This window comes from Crinia signifera, chromosome 12 (genome assembly GCF_055691185.1).
Source record: "Crinia signifera chromosome 12, ASM5569118v1, whole genome shotgun sequence".
Taxonomy (NCBI): Eukaryota; Metazoa; Chordata; class Amphibia; order Anura; family Myobatrachidae; genus Crinia; species Crinia signifera.
Window position 1 is genome coordinate 74447293 of NC_139228.1, and position 20155 is coordinate 74467447.

Consider the following 20155-nt stretch of genomic DNA (forward strand, 5'->3'; position numbering starts at 1 on the left):
CTAACAGTAGACTATAGTAGACCTCTAAGTACTATCCATTGTAGTATAAAACTAGATAACTTCAACAGAGAAGCTCAAAATCTTTTTTTTAAACTCTTTATTTTGTAAAAAAAAACCAGTACAAAAAAAAGTCACAATAAACATCAAGAAAACACATTTATTTTATTCTTCAAAAATAAAATATAGAAGAAATAAGCTCTAAAGGGCACAGAAAGGAAGGGAAGAGGGGGAGAAGAGAAAAGTAACAGAAACAGGTGCAAATGTATCATGGCTACAGGTTAAGAATATAACAAAATATAGTGCAAATAGGCATAAACAAAAAAAACTTAATGCAATAAAGAGACAAAGTCTTGTGGGAACCCAGGGATGGCCTGAGAGAGTAGGAGTAGGAATGTCAAATTCAGAAATGCGCCAAGAACCTGTATTCAATGGGGAAGAGATAGGGGCCACCATATGTAGGAGCCAAGGGCCCCAGACAATATCACATTTCTGGGGACAATTGTATAGGTAATAATTTTTTCCATATCACTATGGACCAAATATAATTAATCACTACCAAAAGGAGACTTCCAATGACTAGCAATGGGATAGTTGGCCCGACTAAGGTATGGCACAGTCATTTATCCAAGGAGGGGTCTAGGTCTGGGAATGGGCAGGCTAGCAGCTCAAAATCTTTCAAATTCCTTACATAACTAACGTGTGTGTGAAATAAATCGATTTAAGATTAAAATATATAGGTATATCCTATCTATATATATATATATATATATATATATATATATATATATATATATATATATATATATATATATATATATATAAAAACACCCAGTTGTGGAATGGCGCCAAGATTAATAAAAGTCCATAAATATGGTGGTCCGATCTCCAGTGAAGCACTCAGGGTAATTTTTCCGATCACTTTATTTTCAGAAATATTCAAGACATGATGTACAGAAACGTCCCGACGCGTTTCGTCTTACATAGACTTCATCAGGGGTACAATTTTGTGTCTTTAATTTGATACTTATTTCCAACCAGCAATGGAATTCTAAAGAGGTGTCTCCTACACTTAAAGTCCTCGTACAGGACAACCTTAGATCCGTTAGCCTTCAAAGAGTTCTAGGCCTTGGGTAATCAATTAAAATGGTAAGTAAGTCTAATAAAGTAACCTAGTGACTTTATATTCACCGAAAAATCCTTCCCTGCCAGTACTGACTTGACAAATCTTACAATCTGTTAGATCCAATGGTTGACATGGATAACAGCTTATCCACAATGTACAGCTTCAAAATCAATGTGTCTGTTTACCAAATCGCTCTGTCCTGCAGGGAAGGTGCTACCGGGTAGGGGACATTGTGGTAAAGGCTGCCTAACCAATTGTGGACTAATAAGATTAACTTAACTTAATTGTACAGAGAGCGCGATTTGGAATATTGGGTTCATATATATATATATATATATATATATATATATATATAAACATATATATATATATATATATATCAGGGACGTGCAGTCAGGGGAGGCAGGGGAGGCAGTGCCTCACCTGTCATAAATGATAAAAAAAAATACATATAGTGTGCAATAAATATCTTATTTGTATTTTTTTTTATATAATTTATGTGGTGGGACACTGTGGGGAGGCTGGGAGGCATCGGGACCTGTGCCTCCTGCTGACAATGTAAAATTGCCAGCAGCGGGGGGGCGGATCTAAGGACGGGCACAAAAAGTGGCTGAAAATCCCATTAGAAACCAATGGGGAAGCGGCACATACACATCTGCCTCAGTGACAGGGCTGTCACTGAGACAGATGTGATAGGACAGCAAATACAGGCTGTCATATTCTGACAGCCTGTATCCGCTCTCAGAGCCAGCCCTATCTGCCGGGATCAGAGCAGGCAGCAGCAGCTGGACCAGCCGGGGGACACTAAGTACCAGACACCCCCTCCCCAGAAGCTGTTACCTTCAAGGGTCGGGCACTGGCAGCGGGCATCTGCGGTGGCAGGTATCGGCGCAGGCAGCAGGCAGCACGGCGGTAGTGGGCGGCGGGAGCGGGACTCGTTCACAGCGCAGGGGCCAGGACGGTAGTGTTCCTTGTGCTGTGTGCAGGGAGCCAGGTAATGTGCTCCTGCAGCCGCACACATGAAAGCCTGTGTCCGGTCCCCGTAGCTGTCGCTGAGAAGCGCAGTAGAAGATCCAGCGGACTGCAGCAGGGTGGTCTGTGAACGGGTGTCCGGTGGGAGAGGAGGGTGAGCGCATACACCGGGAGAGCAGGGCACAGAGAGGCAGCCCTTCCCGCTGCGTGACACGAGGGAGCACCCTTCTCCTGGTCCTGGCTGGGGGGTGGCTGCTGGTACACACAGACTGAACGGCCCCAGATGTCTGCTTTATCTTCCAGCCTCAGACTCCGGGGGCCGGCCTGTGTGCTAGCAGCTTGGGGGAGCACAGCATCGGGTGCATACCTCACTGTGTAAGGTGACTTCCAGCACACACATATATATATATATATATATATATATATATATATATATATATACATATGTATACATATATATACATATATATATATATATATATAGATATATATATATCTATATATATCTATATATATATATATATATGTATACATATATATATATATATCTGTATATATATATATATATATATATATATATGTGTGTATATATATGTATATATATATATGTATATATACTTGGTATCAATCAATCAGAGCCTCACCAGTGACTGACCTCACTGCACGTCACTGATATATATATATATACAAAACAATAGTGTCTTCATTGCCCTTTACTTGTAATGTCCATACAATAAGCATTAATAAAATGATAAAATAATTAGATACACTTCATAGGTAGTTCTTTTGAAGAAAATTTTTTTCTTTTATTTTTTAAAAACGTGATCAGTACCCAACGCGTTTCGCCTCGATAAGAAGCTTCATCAGGGGCTTGTGATCTATAAAAGTATAATATACATAAAAATCAAATTTTGGACATTACACAAATAAAACATTACATATAATATTTGTAAAAATATATGATTACAAGACATATATATATATATACTAGCTGACCCGCCCGGCGTTGCCCGGGAAACCCTTGGGGTTTCTTTATTTCCAAAATTGCTGAAAAATGTAATCTTACAATATGCTGTGCCAAAGACCTAAGATTGTAATTTGTTATAGATTCCACCATAATGTTAGAATGTGTTTGCATTGATACTCAATGACGGCAATGAAATCAGGTGTGGTGTTGTTGTTTGAAACACAACGCTCCTGAGTTAAAAACTTGTATGTGTTGATGAATTCCACATCCACTCCTGAGATTTAGCACCTACTGTATGACATATCCTCCAACATCTGAGGGTCAGAAATCGGTACAAAATCAGAAAGGGACGTGGCCACACCTCCATTTCTATACTTTCAAATTGTACAGTTTCTAATTAATTAAAAATTCACTGCTCCCTGCCACTGCCACTCCCCTGACCGAACCTGCAGCAGTCTCTGAGGTCTAGGGATCTGTAAAGCACATGCCCCGGGCATCTCTACCAAACAGTGGGGCAGCCCCTGAGTGTGGGAGCAGGTTCACGGGCCTGGCCACATGATGTCATGACGCGACGCATGCTACCCGCACCACTGTAATGCCCCACTGGGAATGGGTGCAATGGGCCAAATTCTTCCCTACACCCGCCGAGCCAATCCACTGATCCAGCCATCACAATCATCAATGGGTGCATTGATAAGGTTTGAGTGTAAGAAGTTGAAGAATAAGACTGAGAAAAAGAATTGCCATGTTACAAAGTGTACAATTTACTCAATAAATCGTGAAAAAAATGTAAGTGTACATAGAAGTACAATCAAGAAATGAAAGTAGGATTAAAAAATAAGTTCTGATTCAAACTGATAATTGTTTGGATGGGGTGGGTTGTGAAACAAATCTATAGGTGGGGGTATGGATATTGTGGGCATAATTGGTGTTTGTTACACCTACATGGGGCCCTCAATTGATGGGATTTTCACTACAGTGTCACGGTCACATTGTCACCATAGGGGGATTCCCAATTGGGGTCCAGGTGGTCTTTTAGGGACCCTTTACAATCCTGTAGGTCTCTTCTCCTTGAGCTTACGGTCTCCCTTAATGATAGTCAATCACTGAGGGAGACCATAGGCTCCAGGAGAAGAGACCAACGGAATTGTAAAGGGGTCCCTAAAAGACCACCTGAACCCCAATTGGAAATCCCCCTACGGTGACACTGTAGTGAAAATTTCTCATCACCTGGGTACCCCCTGTAGTTGTACCAAACACCAATTATGCCCACAATATCCATACCCCCTCCACCTATAGATTTGTTTCGCAACCCACAGCCATCCAAACAATTATCAGTTTGGATCTTAATTTATTTTTTAATCCTACTTTCATTTCTTGATTGTACTTCTATGTGCACATATTTTTTTTCACGATTTATTGAGTAAATTGTACACTATAACATGACAAATCATTTATCTCAGTGTTATTCTTCAACTTCTTACACTCATAACATTCAAACAAATGCATGCAGCGCTCATGCCCATCGACCAAACATTATCTATGAACCAAAAGAGTCTGGGAAACACTTAAGGCAGAGCAGTGCCTGATATCCAACTGACTAACAGGGTGAGTGCAGTGTACCCACTTTGTATTGATCAATGGGTGCATTGGCCAGGACAAAGATTTCTCAGTGCAACTGAAGGACTGGAGAGACGGATATGGGGAACAAAGTAGAAATGGTACATTAGGTACAGTTTTTATTTGCCGGTACAGACTGTTAAATAAACGGCAAATTATTTTTTATGTGTTCTGTGTGTTTGTGTGTGTCGTACTGTTTTTGTGTGTGTGTTGTAATGTATGTGGTTTTGTGTGTTATATTGTATGTATCTGTCCAATGCGTAAGTGTGTGAGGTGTGCTATGTATATACAGTATGTGTGTGTTGTGTCTTTGTGTATCTGTGCAAAGTCTAAATGTGTGTTTTGTGTGTGTTGTACTGTTTTTTGGGTGTGTGTGGAAAATGTGGGTGTGTGTTGTGCTGTTAGAGGTATGTTATGTGTGTGTATCTGTGCAATGTTTAAGTGTGTGTTCTGTGTATTGTACTGTTTTTGGGTGTGTGTTGTAGTGAATGTTGGTGTGTGTTGTACTGTGAGTTGTGTGTTATGTGTGTGGGTGTTGTGTTGTGTGTATATATCTGCCGAATGTGTAAGTTTGTGAGGTGCGCTACGTATATAGGTGTGTGTAGTGTGCTGTGCATATCCTGGCAATGTTTAAGTGTGTGTGTTCTCAGTGGTGTAGCTTGGTTTGGGGCGCCCCCCCCCACCGTTAATGGGGGGGCGCCTCCCCCCCTCCCCGTCTGCCTCCCCGCCCTTAATGGAGGGGCGCCTCCCCCCCCCACCCCGGCCGCCGGTGCCACACCCCCCCCCCCCCCATCGCCGCAGGCTTACCTGTCTGCGCGTCCCGGCTCCCCTCCTGGCTTCAATTAATAATTCTATGCAGACGGACCACGATAAAATGGCCACCCCCATACCGCAAACAGTTTCAGAGAACTGTCTGCTTTATGGGGCGGCCATTTTATCATGGTCCGTCTCCATAGAATTGATTGAAGCCAGGAGTTGTGTGTTTGTTGTACTGTTTTTGGGTGTGTGGTGTAGTGTGTATGGATTTGTATTGTACTGCATGCGGTGTGTTTCCAGCGATTTCAGCCCCTATCTCCCCCGTGTGTACACAGCTTAAGTGTGTGAGGTGCTCTACGTTTAAATGTGTGTGTTGTGTGCTATGTGTGCGTATGTGGTGTACTGTGTGTGTGTGTGCGTGTACAATGTGTACGTGTGTGTGTGTTATGTGTGGTCTATGTATATCCTCAATTATTTCCTAATTGTTTAAAGCCTTCACCATAATGTTAGAATGTGTCTGTCATACTCAATGACAGCAATGAAATCAGGTGTGGAGTTGTTCCTTCGTCCACGGTTTCCCAGATCGTCGATCTTTTTCCCAGATCATCAATGAAGGAAAATTAAAACTTGGTGTTTTTTAAAATTCGAAGTGAAATTTCCCAAAAACGGCTTCGAGGTGCACACCACCGGGTCCAGAGGTATCTTGTTGCCAAATTTGGTGTCTCTGAGTGCTGCGGTGTGTCCGCAATGCGACGGACACGCACACACGCACACAGACTCTTCAACTTATTATATATTTTATTTATTATTTATTTATTAACAGTTTCTTATATAGCGCAGCATATTCCGTTGCGCTTTACAATAGCAGACAGTGATACAACAAAACAGGGTATTTACAGACAGTCAAAATGTAGGAGGGCCCTGCTCGCAAGCTTACAATCTATAGGGAAATAGGCACTGATACATAAGGATATATACTGTATTCTTTATTGCATCGATTCCACCAGAATGCAAGGTTCTATGACTGGTTCTGGAATTTGATAAGCTTGCCTGAAGAGATGAGTCTTCAGGGAACGCTTATAGGTTTGGAGACTGGAGGAGAGTCTTATTGTGCTTGGGAGGGCATTCCACAGAGTGGGTGCAGCCCGAAGAAAGTCCTGCAGTCGGGAATGGGAACGGGTAATGAGTGTGGATGAGAGACGCAGATCTTGGGAGGAGCGTAGAGGTCGTGTTGGATGATATTTTGAGATAAGAGAAGATATGTATGTTGGTGTAGTTTGGTTTATGGCTTTGTGTGTAAGTAAAAGAATTTTGTATTGAATACGGTAGAATACAGGTAACCAATGAAGTGACTGACAGAGTAGCTTTGCAGACGATGAACGTCTGGCTAGGAAGATTAGCCTTGCAGCTGCATTCATAATGGACTGTAGTGGTGAGAGTCTGTATTGGGGAAGGCCAATAAGGAGACTATTGCAATAATCAATGCGTGAGATGATGAGAGCATGGATTAGAGTTTTTGCAGTGTCTTGTGTAAGGAAAGGGCGAATTTTAAATATGTTTTTTAGGTGCATGTGGCATGATTTTGAGACAGATTGAATGTGGGGTACAAAGGAAAGTTCTGAGTCAAGGATAACACCTAGGCAGCGAGCTTGAGAGGTAGGAGTGATTGTCATCTTCTCAACAGCGATAGAGATATCAGGTTGGTAACTACTATTTATTGGCGGAAATATAATTAATTCTGTTTTTGAGATATTAAGTTTGAGGTAGCGAGATGACATCCAGGTTGAAACAGCAGAAAGGCATTCAGAGACACGGCTCAATACAGATGGGGACAGGTCCGGGGAGGATAGGTAGAGCTGAGTATCATCCGCATACAGATGATACTGAAATCCAAAGGAGCTGATTAGTTTGCCAAGAGATGAGGTATAGATTGAGAAAAGCAGGGGACCTAAAACTGAACCCTGAGGTACTCCAACTGAAAGAGGTTGCGAAGAGGAGGTAGAATCAGAGAAACGAACACTAAAGGAGCGGTTAGAGAGGTAGGATGAGAACCAAGAGAGGGCTGTGTCTTTAAGACCTATGGATTGTAGTGTTTGTATGAGAAGTGTGTGGTCAACAGTGTCAAAAGCAGCAGAGAGATCTAGAAGAATTAGTAGTGAGTAGTGGCCTTTAGACTTAGCAGTGACCAGATCATTCACAACTTTAGTCAGTGCTGTCTCTGTGGAATGTTGGGCACGAAAGCCTGACTGATGCGGGTCCATTAAGTTGTGCGAGTTCAGAAAGTGTGTGAGGCGAGTATAAGCAAGTCTTTCAAGTAGTTTGGAGGTGCATGGAAGTTGAGAAATGGGACGGTAGTTTGAGAGAGAGCTTGGATCAGAATTCTGTTTTTTCAGAATCGGAGTAATAACTGCTTGTTTGAACAATGAAGGAAAGACACCAGTAGAGAAAGAGAGGTTACAGATTTTAGTTAAGATTGGAATGAGCACAGGAGACAGAGATTTACTTATTTGCGAGGGTATAGGGTCGAGAGGAGAGTTAGTAGAGTGGGAGGCAGAGAAAAGTGCAGATACTTCATCTTCATTTGTGGGATCAAATGAAGCAAATGCTTCAGAGGGCTCAGGTATGGAATTGAGCATATCACCAACTGAGTTGCAGCATACCAATTCATCTCTGATCTTGTCAATCTTATCCCTGAAGTAGGAAGCAAGATCTTGTGCATGGATAGTGGTTGGTGGCTTGGGTGAGGGAGGGTTGAGAAGGGATTTAAATGTATTAAAAAGTCGTTTTGGGTTAGAAGCTTGAGCAGAAATGAGAGTTTGGAAATATGTTTGTTTGGCAGTTTCCAGGGCATAACTATAGTACTGGTAGATATTCTTATATGTAAAGAAATCCATTGGACTGTGAGATTTACGCCATTTACGCTCAGCTTTGCGTGAGATATTTTGTAGGTGTCTCGTTAATTTAGAGTGCCACGGTTGGCGTCTAGGCCTACTTGGAGTGTGGTGGGTAACTGGAGCCACTTCATCCAGGGCTGTTTTGAGGGTTAGGTTTAGGTGTGATACCGCCATCTCAGGAGTAGTGAATGCAGAAATAGGAGCAAGCTGTTGTTGCAGTGAGGAGGAGAGTACTTGAAAATTAATATCATTAATATTTCTGCGGGCTTGAGGTGGATTATAGGATTTCTGTGTTTTTGAGTTAGAAGTACTAGAGGACAGCATGCAGGTGATAAGGTTGTGATCTGAGAGAGGGAAAGGAGAATTGGTGAATTCCGACACTGAGCACAGCTTAGTGAATATCAGATCAAGACAGTGGCCATCCCGATGAGTAGAGGAGTCAGTCCATTGGGAGAGGCCGAGAGAGGAGGTTAGAGAGAGTAGTTTGGATGCATGAGCAGCAGATTTTGGGCTATCAATAGCAATGTTGAAGTCACCCATGATGATGGTTGAGATGTCAGCAGAAAGGAATTGAGGGAGCCAGGCAGAAAAATCTTCCAGAAATCGTGTTGGCTGCCCAGGTGGGCGATAGATAGCTGCAACACGCAGCGAGAAAGGAGTGTAAGTTCTGATGGAATGTACTTCAAATGATGTGAATGTGAGTGATGGAACCTGTGGTATAACTTTGTATGTGAAGGATTGGGATAGTAATATTCCAACCCCACCTCCTCTGCTGTCACCAAGCCTGGGTGTGTGTGTGAAGTGGAGAGCACCATGTGACAGGGCTGCAGGGGAGGCTGTGTCTGATTGTGAGAGCCATGTTTCTGTTATAGCCAGCAGGTTGAAGTTGTTTGAAATGAAGAGGTCGTTGATGGATGTTAATTTGTTGCCAACAGAGCGTGCATTCCATAACGCACATTTTAGTGATTTGGGGGATGAAGGGAGGCATTTGATGTGTATGAGGTTAGCTGGATTACTATGTTCCTGAGCGTTAGGTGCCTGCGAGCGGGGCAAGCAGCTGGGGCCTGGATTAAGTGAAATGTCACCAGCTAATAGAAGCAGTAGAGAGAGATAGGTGTAGCTGCAGGTGGTTTGTGAATGTTGTTTCTGGCGACAGTTTGTGGATGTTATTGTCAATGTAGAGAGATATGTAAAAATCTCATGAGTGTTAATAAGAGGGGTGTGGATAATGGAGGCAGAAATGTGTATAGAGGGCTGAGCTTCAGGGAGAGAGAGAGAAGAGACTGATTTTGAGAGAAAACCATGGAGAGCAAAGCAGAGCAATAGTTTGTAGTACATGGTGTATTTGAACAGTTCTATAGGCCAATAGTTATATTAGACTTGCAATAGTTAATACCAGCTTACTGGTGTTGCTCAGATAGCCATTTATAAACCCTACATATATGTGAGTGCACGCTGATTAGCACAGCTGACCATAGATTGCATACAATGCTATGGCATGCAGTGAAGTAAATGTTTTCAGTTGTAGAGTTACCCTGTATTTTGTGGAGCAGGCACCAGCCTAATATGGCTCCAATTAGCAAATTTGCAATGTCTAAATGTACAAACACAAGTATTGCAATATAGAAGCAGATTATGTTATTAGAATGGATGAATCACATACACAAACAGGCAGCATAGTGACAGTGTGAGTATATAGGAGTGTAGGTTAGGTACATACGTTCAATTTTAGAGGTTAAAGCAAAGGGTTTTTAGACTTTCTTAGGCTTGACGATGTCTTGGTGATGAGTTCATCTGTTTACATCCTGTTTAAGTCCTGAATAAGTCCTGAATTTGTTGTATCATTACAGAACCCTTTTAAATAAACCCTTATAAAATAACCCAACAGCCCAGGCTACAACAGCCTAGTGAGCCTCCCTTATAAATGATGGATTCTGTCCATGTGAAGTCAATACAACTAATCAAAGCCTGAACAATCACCCCCTCCCCAATTACAAGGCAGGCAATAAAACTCCTATGTAAACAAACATTCAAATAGCAGATTGCCAGCACTCGAAGACAAATTAGTTTAAACTTATACAAGAGCTCTCAAATCTATAAAAAATATTAGCACTGTCTTGGATTACCCAATCAAAATATTTGATTCCCTGTTAAGCTGCAGGAGCAGACAGGCCAGTATACCAATAGCGATATTTACCCAATCAAAATATTTGATTCCCTGTTAAGCTGCAGGAGCAGACAGGCCAGTATACCAATAGCGATATTTACCCAATCAAAATATTTGATTCCCTGTTAAGCTGCAGGAGCAGACAGGCCAGTATACCAATAGCGATATTTACCCAATCAAAATATTTGATTCCCTGTTAAGCTGCAGGAGCAGACAGGCCAGTATACCAATAGCGATATTTACCCAATCAAAATATTTGATTCCCTGTTAAGCTGCAGGAGCAGACAGGCCAGTATACCAATAGCGATATTTACCCAATCAAAATATTTGATTCCCTGTTAAGCTGCAGGAGCAGACAGGCCAGTATACCAATAGCGATATTTACCTGTAATGACAGAAAAGAACACAGGATCACATCACAGTCCAGTCCTTGGCACAGACATAGTCACTATGTAAGTCCTGAATAAGTCCTGAATTTGTTGTATCATTACAGAACCCTTTTAAATAAACCCTTATAAAATAACCCAACAGCCCAGGCTACAACAGCCTAGTGAGGCTCTATATATATATATATATATATATATATATCCAAAGTGTAAAGCAGCACTCACAATTTTCCTAGAGACTCCTGCTGGGGTGCCAAATGAGCCCAGGCTTCACAGAGGGGATCCTATGTGTGCCAATCCATATCCATGAAAGGGAAATGATTTCCACAGAGAAGTCTGGTGAGTGCGCTCTGTGGAAATAATTTCCCTTTCATGGATATATATATATATATATATATATATATATACACACACACGAAAAACGTAAAATTATGGTAACGATGATAATGATACACAGATGGGAGGGACAGGCTTATATTGATAAATTTCTATTTGGATACTTAATTAATTAGTCAATTTGTCAATTCTTTAATTTTTCTCGAATTCGGTGGTACATACCTTTTATTAGATTTTTTAGCATATAGTACCCATCACAGTCAGGTCATTTTTGATTGTGAACAGATAAAGATATCTGTAGTGGCCCGGTAGGTTTTTGACCAAAAAATAGAATAGAACCTAATGGGTTTATACAGACATAATAATTCTATTTAGAAGTCAAGAATTAGCATATATAGCCTTCTTATTCATATTTTTTATGTTTAATGTACATACCTTATTTAAGAATGGACACCGTATAGGAAGTTATAATTTTCTTAGAAGAATATCTATAAAACTACGGTGGAATTTCTAAAGAGAGAAATAGAATAGGTGGTTTTGTTTCTTGTATAAATTTACAAGAAATGCAAATATATCATATAGGATCCATTATATCAAAAACATTTTTGTTACATACCTCCTAGGATTTAATTTGGGGTATATTCAGTGATACATTCAACCTTATTGATGCCATAGGTTTATTGCCGTAAACCATAAACTTCACAGGTAGTTCACTTTATATATAGTTCCTAACAAAAAATATAATATAATACATATTTATATATTAACTGGCACCATACTTTGCAATCATATAGGTTCAAAATTACTTACCCTTTAGTATAGGGATATGTGCTCTCCTAGGGGTCCAGCCAGCAAGTGAGTGAATGCTGGGCTTGGACTGTGTAAATATAGGGAATTGTCTATGACATCACTTCCCCTTTTCTTAATTAGCTATAGTGATTCTAATTTATTTAAATATAAACTTTTCCTTGTGATATAGAATAGACTTAATCTAAATATTTACATATTGAGTGGGTATAACTTCATATGAATTATAAGTTCTTATATTTAGTGTTTAGGTGTATAAATAGATGCATAGTAAGAAAACGCCCCATAATGCATTGCGAATTATATTTCTTATATTGTACTTTTTAGGCCATTCACAGTGACTAACCATGTTGCGCTGTTAATGAGTGATAAAGCTGTGTGTAACCATTCTATTAAGTTTTTAATCTTAAATTACAAGTATCAAATAAGTGTATTTTCGGTGTGCGTTCCACCCTATGCGGAGTGGAACGCACCGCCATGTTACACGGAAGTGAGGGGAATGTGATACTCCTGGCGGAAGTGTGTATTCCGCCGGGAGCAAAGTGAGGTGCATTACTAAACTTCCCCGCTGGTTCCCTCTTTGAGCGTTCCACCTATCTTTAGGTGGGACGCATTACTTAACTTCCCCGCTGGTTCCCTCTTTGAGCGTTCCACCTGTCTTTAGGTGGGACGCATCTTTTCACTAGTGGTTTCATTCTATGAATGTTTTAATGGGCTACGCTCAGGGCCTGTGCAAGGCACCAGAGCGCCCCAGGCAAGTCGGGGTGGGGGCGCCCCGATGTCTGCCGCCCGGTTACCTGTCCTGCGGCGCTGTAAAGCTGGCGGCGGCGGCAGCGGGGGGTCCCTGCAGTCAATAAGAAATAACGAGCGCTATCCGCCGGGCTATGCGGAAGCACTTCTGTTTTGGAAACACTGGCCGCACGGCGCACGCTGATTGGTTGAATCTCAGCCAATCAGCGTGCGCCCAGTGTTTCCAAAACAGAAGCGCTTCCGCATAGCCTGGCGGATAGCGCTCGTTATTTCTTATTTTTTTGCATATTTATGCTTTGTACTTATTTATGTTTACTAGACCTCTTCTTTATTCTTCTTTGCCCCTCTTGTACTTTTACCTATGCATTGTCTTCCATGTGTCTCACCCACACTCCTGTTTCTATATTTTTTTGTGTATTTTTCACTTTGTCATTGTACTTGTGCTGGAGATAATATGTGCTATTTTTTGCTCCAAATCCGTAGCCTATTAAACATTTGCCGCATTTAAATTCTTTTTCCTATAGATTTTATAATATGTAGACGGCATTACTTTTGTTTTTTAGTTGCCGAAGTAACACTTCCGGTTTCACGGAGCATCCAATAGTCCGGCACTTTCGTAGTGCGGACATTGTGCTCCGGCGGAGGTAGAACCCGGCTGTACTTGCTGGATATGCGTCACGAGCCGGGTGCCGGATGTTGCGTGGCGGCACTTCCGGCTTCCGGTCTTCTGTGCTGCGATGCACGCACATGTGTCATTGGAGCTTTCCCCCCATTCCCTCCAGCATAAATACACTGACTTGTGCACTGGTCAGGTAGCACATGACTAGTGCCTATGACCTTTATGGGGGAGGACCGGACCGATTTCTATCATACATGCTGCTAAGTATTTTTTTACTTCTATGTACGGCCTCCTCTTTATGGAATTTTTTGTCACTATGCACTTTATTATGCCTATATAAAACCTTTTTTGCTTACTAAAATCTGATGCTGCTGGCGTACAGTTTTGTTTCTCTACATAACTTCATGTATCTGGGCCCGAGCACTCAGTCGTTGAACAAGTTTGTGACGTGCGACTACCTCTCTATAAATATATATATATATATATATATATATATATATATATATTCAACCAATTACTTTAATGTACTACTCTAAGAGGCACTTGCACAATGTATTTGTTATTCCAAGAGCTCTTAAAACAATTCACCAATAATCATCATATTAAAGGCAAGCCATCCAATCACCCTTCCAATGGGGAAGTGTATAATTCTGTATACACCTTCAAGGATTTTGTGAAAATAGTTGTTTATGATCATTACCATTCACCTGTTTTCTTTAGGTGCTTTATAAGCTCAAATTGTGTTTTAGAGAAATACAAGTTATTTCATAAAAAAAAGTATTACTTTGCCATATTTTACCATTTTGAACATCATGTTTTCTCAACCAGTCGGAATAGTTTATTTTGTTGCCAAGCCATTAGAATTATAGAGATTCTCTAGAATGCATATGCACCAAGATTTCTCAGTGTCGTACATTAAATTAAATTAAATGAAACTTTAAAAAAAAAATTCAGATGGTGTCTTTAGACCAATAACTGGTAGACGATGCTTTAATTGATATTTAATATATATGAAATTATTGTACTATTAGAATATATACATTTAGCAGTGTATGTAACATGAATAAGTCTACCAATTAATATTTATCTTATTTCTTGCTTCTCTCATTTTCCAGCATCTCCGTCTATCAAACTGCTGGTGGAGGATCCGATTGTTGTAAATCCGGGTGAAACAATAATGTTAGTGTGTGTCACAACAGGCGGAGAACCAACGCCAACATTGACTTGGGTTAGATCTGTGGGAAACCTCCCAGAAAAGACTGTACTCAGTAGTGGTACGTTAACTATACCATCTATCACTTCTGAGGATGCTGGCACCTACAGCTGTGTCGCCAATAATAATGTCGGCAATCCAGCAAAAAAGTCCACCAGTATAATAGTAAGAGGTAAGACTTTTACAACACTTGTCTTCATTCAGCACAATGTTATACAGTCATACAGTACTTATGGTTTGTGAACAGACGCTGCAAGAGCGATAGATATTTCTTATGAATAATATGTGCTTTACTTACTGTGAGCAACAGATTTATGAACTTACAGCAAACTTGCCGGTTAGACAACAAGAGGAGCATGTTTGACTTTCGGGAATTGTGTTTTCTTTCTGCTACAGTATGACACAAATTTTGGCAGAGGGTGTGAACTATGAAATGACAATTGCATGCTGACGACTTTTTATGTGAAAAGTTATAAGCATCAAATATGACAATAAATGTACCAAAAAATGACAGTTTTTATGAAAAAAACAATTCGATGCATAAAGAAATTTAAAAGAGTTGTTAGTTCCCTTTTGACATTTACACAAATTCCCAAGATTCTTGTAGCATAGAGTATTAATCACATTGATCTGTCTTTCTCCAAACAAGTCAATGTGGTAATCATTCATTGTAATTTATTTTTTATTATATTTTTATATTTTTTATTCGATTAATTGCATTATTTGGTTATTTGAGCAGATATGTTTAGATGTATTTGTATGTATATGAAAATCATTGTTACTACCTTTACTATTGTTTTAGAATTATTCAGCGATGAAGTGGTTAATAAAATAAATAAGGTATGCACCTGTATGGAGAAAAAAAAAGTCCAATGAGATTTTTGAACAAAATGCTGGCAACAAATATTTAAAGATGCCAATATGGAACTACATCACTCTTTGAAATAACTCCTGAAAGGAGAGAAACTCGTTAGGGAATAGACACATTGGGGGCCCCCGTTGTTCAGCTATATAGCCCAGAGGACCTGCTAGCCACAATCAGTACTGCTAACCTGGTGTGCGCATGGAGCTGCGTTACCATCTGTTTGCGGTAAGCTGCCTGTGTTGCCTTATAATTCAAAGGAGCTCAACAGGCCTGAGGTCTGGAGTTGCTTTACCATTTTTCGGCACTATTACGGCCATGTTGAGCCTTACTCTCTTGAAGTGTGAAGAGATTAAAGTAGAACGCCTTATGAGTTACTTGTATAAATAGGATATACAGCAGCAACTTCAATATATATAAAGGGATTCCAATTATACTCTATTCACCTGAGCAACTGATATTATAAGATGGACATTTTGGTTAATGATTCCTAACATTGACATAATTACAAGGGGCATTGCAAGATTGTTGTGATGTGCCAGGTTGATTGTGGCCATTGTTTGCCATCCACAAACAGAAAGTTAATTCCTATTGAGGAAGAACCACCACCAGACCAATATGCTTTTTGCAGATTTTATGAAAGAAGCATCACCAATGTTCCAAATGACATAAATACGGTAATCACAGCATAGTAACAGCAGTTGATAGGACTTAGACCGTCCTCACCCTCAGGCATATATATCTTACTGTGAGAAGCTTTCTTAGCTCAATAGCCACGGTCAGCAAAGGTCCCCTGATGGACTGTTTCGGTGCCTTGTGCACCTTTCTCAAGGGGAAAAGATCTGACACCCGATGCCACAAATCGCGATGCTTAAATGGGAAAAAATGTGATTTCTCACCTGTTTTCATCACCTGGCCGTCTCATCACTTCAACCGCGTGCATGCGGCTCCCGGCTCACAGGACAAACGTTATCAATTGCGTTTTTTTGTAAATACATTTTATAATATTCGTATGGAGTAAGATTGGGGATTTCGAATCCTAGTTGGAAAAAGTTATTTTTAAAAATATGAAAACATCAAGGAAAAAATAAGGTGGCGGACCACCATTGGCATCCAAGACCTGATTTCTCTTTGGAATGGATAGTAGACAATGGAATGCTGAACCGTTCTTCATGCAAAACTTCAATGTGCCGGAGTGATGTTAGAGGTGGGTCATGTGACTGAACCCTGTTCTCCAAAACTGACTACAGGGGCTCTATGATATTGAGGTCCAGGCAGTGGAGGGGCCATGGAAGATGAGACACCTTGTATGAATGCTCAGAAAACCACAACTGGATGAAATGGCTGTTGCCTGATCCTCTTGATACCTGGCATCACCAGGTCTGCACCATGCTGGACCTGGTCAGTCAAAATGTCTACGTTGTTCTTGGCAGTAGCTGAACTATGCATAGTGATGATGAGGCCAGCATAATACCATGATGTGGCTGCCCAAAACATAATTATGCTTCACTCTTGGCTGTCCTGGTCTTACACTTGGCTCTGTGTTCTCCTTTGGTTGGGAAGAGGGTGAAGGACAATTCATCCCAACAAATGACAGTCTTCCATTGCTTGGCAGTCCACGATTTATGAGTGTTACACCACTCTTGCCGCTTCTTTGCCTTCACCAGTTCTACCAGCAGCAAGGCAACTGTAGCTCACCCTTTGACCTCCAACCGCCTGAGCAGGTTTACCCTTACCGAGAAACACAAACTACTGTGGCCCCACATCTGGTTTGACATGGAAAATGCATATCTAGTTTGTGCATCCTGTTGGTGTGCTGTTTCCATATTTTTGTCTAACCCTTGTGTGTGTATGTGTGTGTTTGTGTATACACTAGTCTGCTTTCAGAGTTTTTCAGAAAATACGTTGAACATTTTAAAAGTTCCTCAGTAATTAGAGTATATCTTCTAATGCTTAGAAAAGCTATATGGTGTTACTGTTCCAAGTAGTTTTTATACAGCGTTGGAAATGCTTTTTATTTATTGCTTTAGAACATTTCAAAAACTTTGATTAGGTGTTACTATTTCAGTGTCGTGCACAGAAACAGCAGGGTGTAAGAGTACATTGTTTTAAGACATTACTTCCTAAAATCAAAGGTTGTTTGTTCATGGTCTACTGAATTGAAATAAAGGATCATGCTGCTGCATCCTTTTCTATTTGCTTCTATTTTTATTTTTGAGCGAATTTTCCAGCTTTTGTTAACACGTCTCAATGAGCAGCTTTCTGTAAGGGCAAATATTACATATTTCTTGCAACCATTGCTGGCTGTCACTTACTGTAGACACACATGTCCAGCGGATTGGGAACTAAAAAAGGTGACCCTGGAAAAAGTTTGAGAAGTGGCCTCAAGTGGGCGGCACCAAATCAAATGTAGGTGGAACCAACACTAATGGAGGCGGGATTAATACAGTACATCACTTCTGTGTGGAAGTTACAGATAAGCCCGGCCTCATTCAATGGGGGTCTGGCGGTTGGATTGCCAACCACGAGCCCCCGCCAGCTGCCAGAAGGGGACGCTCACACGTCTTCTTCCAACGAAGCTCACTGTCGGTTTCCGCCGCTGCCCACCACTGTCCACAGGTCCCCACCACCTCCTTGCAGTCCCTCCTAACCCTGCCCCTCTCCCTGAAGCAGAGACGGGCAGGGTTCCCATCCCCCGCTGCCCGAAAACTGGGTTTTAATATGTTTGGCAGTCTGACGGCCCCCAGACCTTCAAGCTGATGTGACAAACCACAAACCTCCACCTTTCAAAAAATACCGCACCTCACCCCACTAAGACTGAACACAGACCCCAAAATCTCAATCAAGGCAAGCAACCTATTAGCATAATCCCCTGAATATCACAAATATTCCCACCCCTGCCCTAGTGAAGCCCAGAAACACCCCAGAAATTGTTACACCCCTAAAGAGCACCCAACTACTGTCCCTTTAACAGATGTCACACACCCCTAATGTTGGGGTTCTCGAACTCAATTCACAAAGCACCTTAACAGTTCAGTTCTGAGGATATCCATACTTGAATACCTGTCAATTTCATTTAGATATCTTGCTCAACCAAGGATGTCCTAAAATCCTGGATTGTTATGGTGCCTTGAGGGTCAAGTTTGTGAACCACTCACCTAGTAGATTAGTAACATGGGGCCTAATTCAGACACATTCAGATGGGCTGTGAATTCACAGCCAGTCCGATAGTCGAATGACCTTCATGCGCACAGTACGCAGTGCGTATGTGTGAGCCGTCCGTCTGAAGGTAGCCAGCGATGGCTAGCCTTCGGAGTCTGCTCACAGGGTGATTGACACCTTGCAGGCATAACGACTGTTTGGAGAGGCTGCCGCTGACATCATCAGTGGTCTCCTTCTCCCCGCAGCCTTCGCAGGGCCGAGTATGTTTAAACTTACTCGGTGCTTGCAAACGGGGGGAAATCATTTGATGGTGAATGAATTTTTCCATGTGCATGGTTGCGAATGCATTCAGAGACCTGCACAGGGGTGCGTGGGACTTGGCGGGGCGGAGTTAACCTGCTCGCTGGGCTTCAAACACTCGCAGGATCAGGCCCATGCCCTAGGACTATATAAGAAATTTAAGTAGCACAACCTTATTCACATTTTATCATCAGGAAGGGGGTGGTCACAAGAAAGACCAAAAAGGGAACATACAAACGGGTTTTTGGGGCACACTTGACGATAACAATAGTATAGTTGGTATAAAGATGTGATATATGGGTGAGATAAGACTTAACTTTTATTAGGAATAAACTCTAAAAAAAGGGGTGATATTTGGATGCAAACAATGTGCTACACAAGACAATACGTATTAAATACATTGTGTGTGGAAATATCACAGGATAAAAGGTTGTTAACCTATCTAAAAGGAGAGAGGGTCCTTGATACAATTGACAAAGTAAGCGCAATGTTTAAGATAAATACACAGATACCTGTAGCAAACAGAGGGAATCCCTGTTGTTATCCAAAAATTGTTTAATTAGTGACAATATATAAGGAAATTATACAAGGTACAGGTATATGATTGTGGATGCTTGACACACTGAATCACAAGATTTAAGAGATATATATCGATCTATCTCCGTCAAAAGTGGGAATTATTGCCCGGAAGTGGGAAATAGTAATGGAAGGTCACTGCCTGACAGTAAAAAGAAATAGTAAAGATTTAAGAGTGTGAAACTTGCAGAAGCATATAGAAAGATTAGTAAGATTGAGCTGTATTAAGAAGGTGATCTCCTGCTGCAATTTAATTACAACACCCGGTATTCCCAAAGAGTCTTCCCAAAGGTACTAACCGGGCCCAACACTGCTTAGCTGCTGAAATCGGAATGGGTTCAGGCGATCCAGTGTGGTATGGTAGTAATATTTAGAACATGCGAGAGGGATACCAGCGTTTGAGGCTCAAATGAAATAAGGTGCTTCTGCTGTCAGAAGTGCCGTTAATAGTCCACCCTGGTGCTCACCTGCATTGCAGGGGGGATGGATACGACGCGACTGATGAGAGAGCACTGAAATGAGGAGAAAATAGCGAAAAAGACGGGCTGGTGTCAATAATGCAAACCTTGACCTCTGCTGTCCATCATCCACCTTGGGTGTCCAATAATGAATGAGAGAGTCACTGATTGCTGATCCTGTCCCAGA

At 41.2% G+C, this 20155-nt stretch overlaps 1 protein-coding gene and 1 pseudogene across 2 annotated transcripts in view; one reads left to right on the forward strand and one right to left on the reverse strand.

Moving 5' to 3' along the window:
- MDGA2 (MAM domain containing glycosylphosphatidylinositol anchor 2) overlaps positions 1-20155 on the forward strand; it is a 580635-nt gene that overhangs the window by 374261 nt on the left and 186219 nt on the right. For both annotated transcript variants that reach the window (XM_083166414.1, XM_083166413.1), the window contains exon 6: positions 14513-14782. In XM_083166414.1, the coding sequence (XP_083022540.1) occupies positions 14513-14782 (270 nt within the window). The remainder of the gene's footprint in view (positions 1-14512; positions 14783-20155) is intronic.
- Positions 19762-19879, reverse strand: LOC146050870 (5S ribosomal RNA; annotated as a pseudogene).